This window comes from Culex pipiens, chromosome 2, assembly GCF_016801865.2.
Source record: "Culex pipiens pallens isolate TS chromosome 2, TS_CPP_V2, whole genome shotgun sequence".
In the NCBI taxonomy this organism is placed as follows: domain Eukaryota; kingdom Metazoa; phylum Arthropoda; class Insecta; order Diptera; family Culicidae; genus Culex; species Culex pipiens.
The window spans coordinates 32,756,965-32,759,661 of NC_068938.1; the positions used below are offsets into that span (position 1 = coordinate 32,756,965).

General features: G+C 54.1%; 1 protein-coding gene across 1 annotated transcript; it reads left to right on the forward strand.

Moving 5' to 3' along the window:
- Nucleotides 1–472: 472 nt before the first annotated feature.
- Nucleotides 473–2,388, forward strand: LOC120423119 (cytosol aminopeptidase-like). Its single transcript, XM_039586798.1, has 4 exons — nt 473–632; nt 696–814; nt 870–1,981; nt 2,049–2,388. The coding sequence occupies exons 1-4, from the start codon at nt 531–533 to the stop codon at nt 2,312–2,314; spliced, it is 1,599 nt and encodes a 532-aa protein (XP_039442732.1). The 5' UTR covers nt 473–530; the 3' UTR covers nt 2,315–2,388.
- The last annotated feature ends 309 nt before the right edge of the window (nt 2,389–2,697 follow it).

The following is a 2,697-nucleotide window of genomic DNA, read 5'->3' on the forward strand; positions in this document are numbered from 1 at the left end:
GCATTTTGGTTCGCTTTCAAATGGGTATAATTTATGCCTACGAGTCTCTTCTACGAGGATTTTCCATTCTCCATCACGAGCTTTGACGTGACACGTGGTGGGGACTTGGTCTCATCCGAAAAAAGGATAAATTAATCCGAGGGTGAACGAAACACAAACAAAACTCCGGGAAAACGGGCGCTGAATATTCATCAATTAAGTCCCGAGTCCCATGTTTGAACGGGATGTTTAACGATGCTTCCGGTTTGACTTTCGGGGAAAAAGTTTCAAATTTTACCTCCGGTGGAGACGCATGGTCGAAATAAATGTTAAAATTTCTAATTTCATCCGATTCTCAGTAGTCCTGTTTTGCCGTGCACCGCGCTAATGAAAAGCTGTACAAAATTTCCCGATCGCAGCAACCGCTGCGTTTCCCCAGCGATCGCGGCCTCAATTGAAAATTTTCATTTCCCCCGTCAAGACACGATCCAGGGTGCGCTCCTCGAAATTTTTCCGCGACCTCAAGAAGTGAAAATTCCCACATCGAAACGATGATTCCGGCCATGGTTCACAAGCCGCTGCGCGCGTTCCGCGGGCTCGGTTCCCTGCTGCGACGGTCCTACTCCGGGAATATTGGTGAAAACCGGGCGGAGGTTAGTTATTTCTGGGTTCTGGAGCCTGAAGGGATTTTAAAGGGATTGTTCCGTGTTTTTCAGAAAGGACTGGTTCTCGGACTGTACGAGCAGGAGATCGAATCGGACGAGCCCAGGTTGACGCCGGTGGCCGGTCACTTTGACGCCAAGACCGAGGGCCAGCTGTTAAATCTGATAAAAGAGTAAGTTTGTGCGCGTTACCATTGGCAACGGGAACTAATTACGGGGATTTTGCAGGTCAAATTTGAAAGGTAAAATTGGATCGTGCAAGGTGTTCAACAACATCGATCCGGATTACGGGTCGGTGGCCGTGGTTGGACTTGGGCTGGAAGGGCTCGGCTACAACGAGCTGGAGCAGTTGGACGAGGGTCTGGAAAACGTTCGAATCGCGGCCGGAATCGGTTCCAAGTGCTTGGCGCTGCAGGGATGCAACCGGATTTGGGTGGATCCGATGCAGGCGACCGAACAAGCTGCCGAAGGGAGTGGGTTGGCCACCTGGAAGTACCAGGCCAACCGGCAGAAGCAGGATCGAATCCCGATACCGAAGCTGGACCTGTTCGATTCTCCGGACGGTGATGCCTGGACACGTGGATTGTTCAAAGCCGACGCACAGAATCTGGCTCGTAGTCTGTCGGATGCGCCAGGAAACCAGATTACGCCGACGGCCTTCGCCCAAGCTGCCGTTGATGCGCTATGTCCATGCGGAGTCAGCACGGAGGTCCGAAACATTGACTGGATCGAATCGAAGAGCATGAGCAGCTTCCTGTCTGTCGCGAAGAGTTCGTGCGAGCCGCCAATCTTCCTGGAGATCAGCTACTGCGGAGAACACGACTCCGGCCGGCCGATCTTGATGGTAGGAAAGGGAGTGACGTTCAACAGTGGAGGCCTGTGCCTCAAGGATCCCAAAGGAATGTCCCAGTACCGAGCCAGCATGTCTGGAGCGGCGGCGATCGTGGCCACAATCCGTGCCGCGGCGGCCCTCTCCCTCCCGGTCAACCTGGTCGGGCTGATCCCCCTGTGCGAGAACATGCCCTCGGGAATGGCCTTCAAGCCGGGTGATGTGATCACCACCCTCAACGGAAAGACCGTGGCCATCCACGACACCAGCAACGCCGGACGACTCATCATGGCCGACACCTTCATCTACGGCCAGACCACGTTCAAGCCGAAGGTCGTGATGGACGTGGCCACGTTGACCGAGGGAGTCACCCACGCGCTGGGAGGCGCCGCCAGCGGAGTATTCTCCAACTCGGACTTCCTCTGGAAGCAGATGCACAAGGCCGGTTCGATCACGGGAGACCGCGTCTGGCGGATGCCCCTGTGGAAGTACTACACGCACAAGGTCACCAGTAAGTACCCCAAACAAACCCACACCCCAACCCCAAACTAACCACCTTCTCCCCCTTCCCCGCACAGATTACACCAACGTGGACATGAGCAACACCGGCCAGGGCAAGGGCAGCGCCTGTCTGGGGGCGGCCTTCCTGAAGGAGTTTGTGCCGTGCGTGGACTGGATCCATCTGGACATCTCGGGCGTCGGCATGCTCAAGAAGGGCGTCGGCATCCCGTACCTGGCGGAGGAACGCATGACGGGCCGGCCGACGCGGACGCTCATCCAGTTCCTGTACCAGATGGCGTGCCCCGAGGAGCAGCAGAAGGCGCTGTCCAAGGAGAAGTGCTAGGGACTTAGTGACTTTGTGATCGTAATTTATTTGTTACTGCGAGTTCAATAAATTTTTATTAAATTAATTTTTAACCGACGGCGTCTTTTCACCCTGAAACACGGCGCGCTAACCTTCAAGGTTGATGACAAAAACAGGTGTTGGGATTAATTTTCGTTTTATGACCCGCGACGACGCACTTTGGGAAACGATTATGAGCGGGAAAAAGAGAGGGGTCGGGCGTCGGCTACCAATTTTATGGACACATCTGAACTTTGGCCAACTTTCGAGGGCCGGGTTTTTGCAGGAAGAGGGAGTCGGCTTTTGTTTAGTTTTTAATGGCTTTTTCGGTGACAGTGAAGTGATTTCTTTGGATTTCTCCCGGAAGTTTTTTGGGGGTGAGA

Coding starts and splice junctions, on each gene's coding strand:
- LOC120423119 (XM_039586798.1), top strand. CDS start 531: ATGATTCCGGCCATGGTTCACAAGCCGCTGCGCGCGTTCCGCGGGCTC. Junction 815..869: donor CTGTTAAATCTGATAAAAGA/GTAAGTTTGTGC, acceptor GGGATTTTGCAG/GTCAAATTTGAAAGGTAAAA. Junction 1,982..2,048: donor CTACACGCACAAGGTCACCA/GTAAGTACCCCA, acceptor TTCCCCGCACAG/ATTACACCAACGTGGACATG.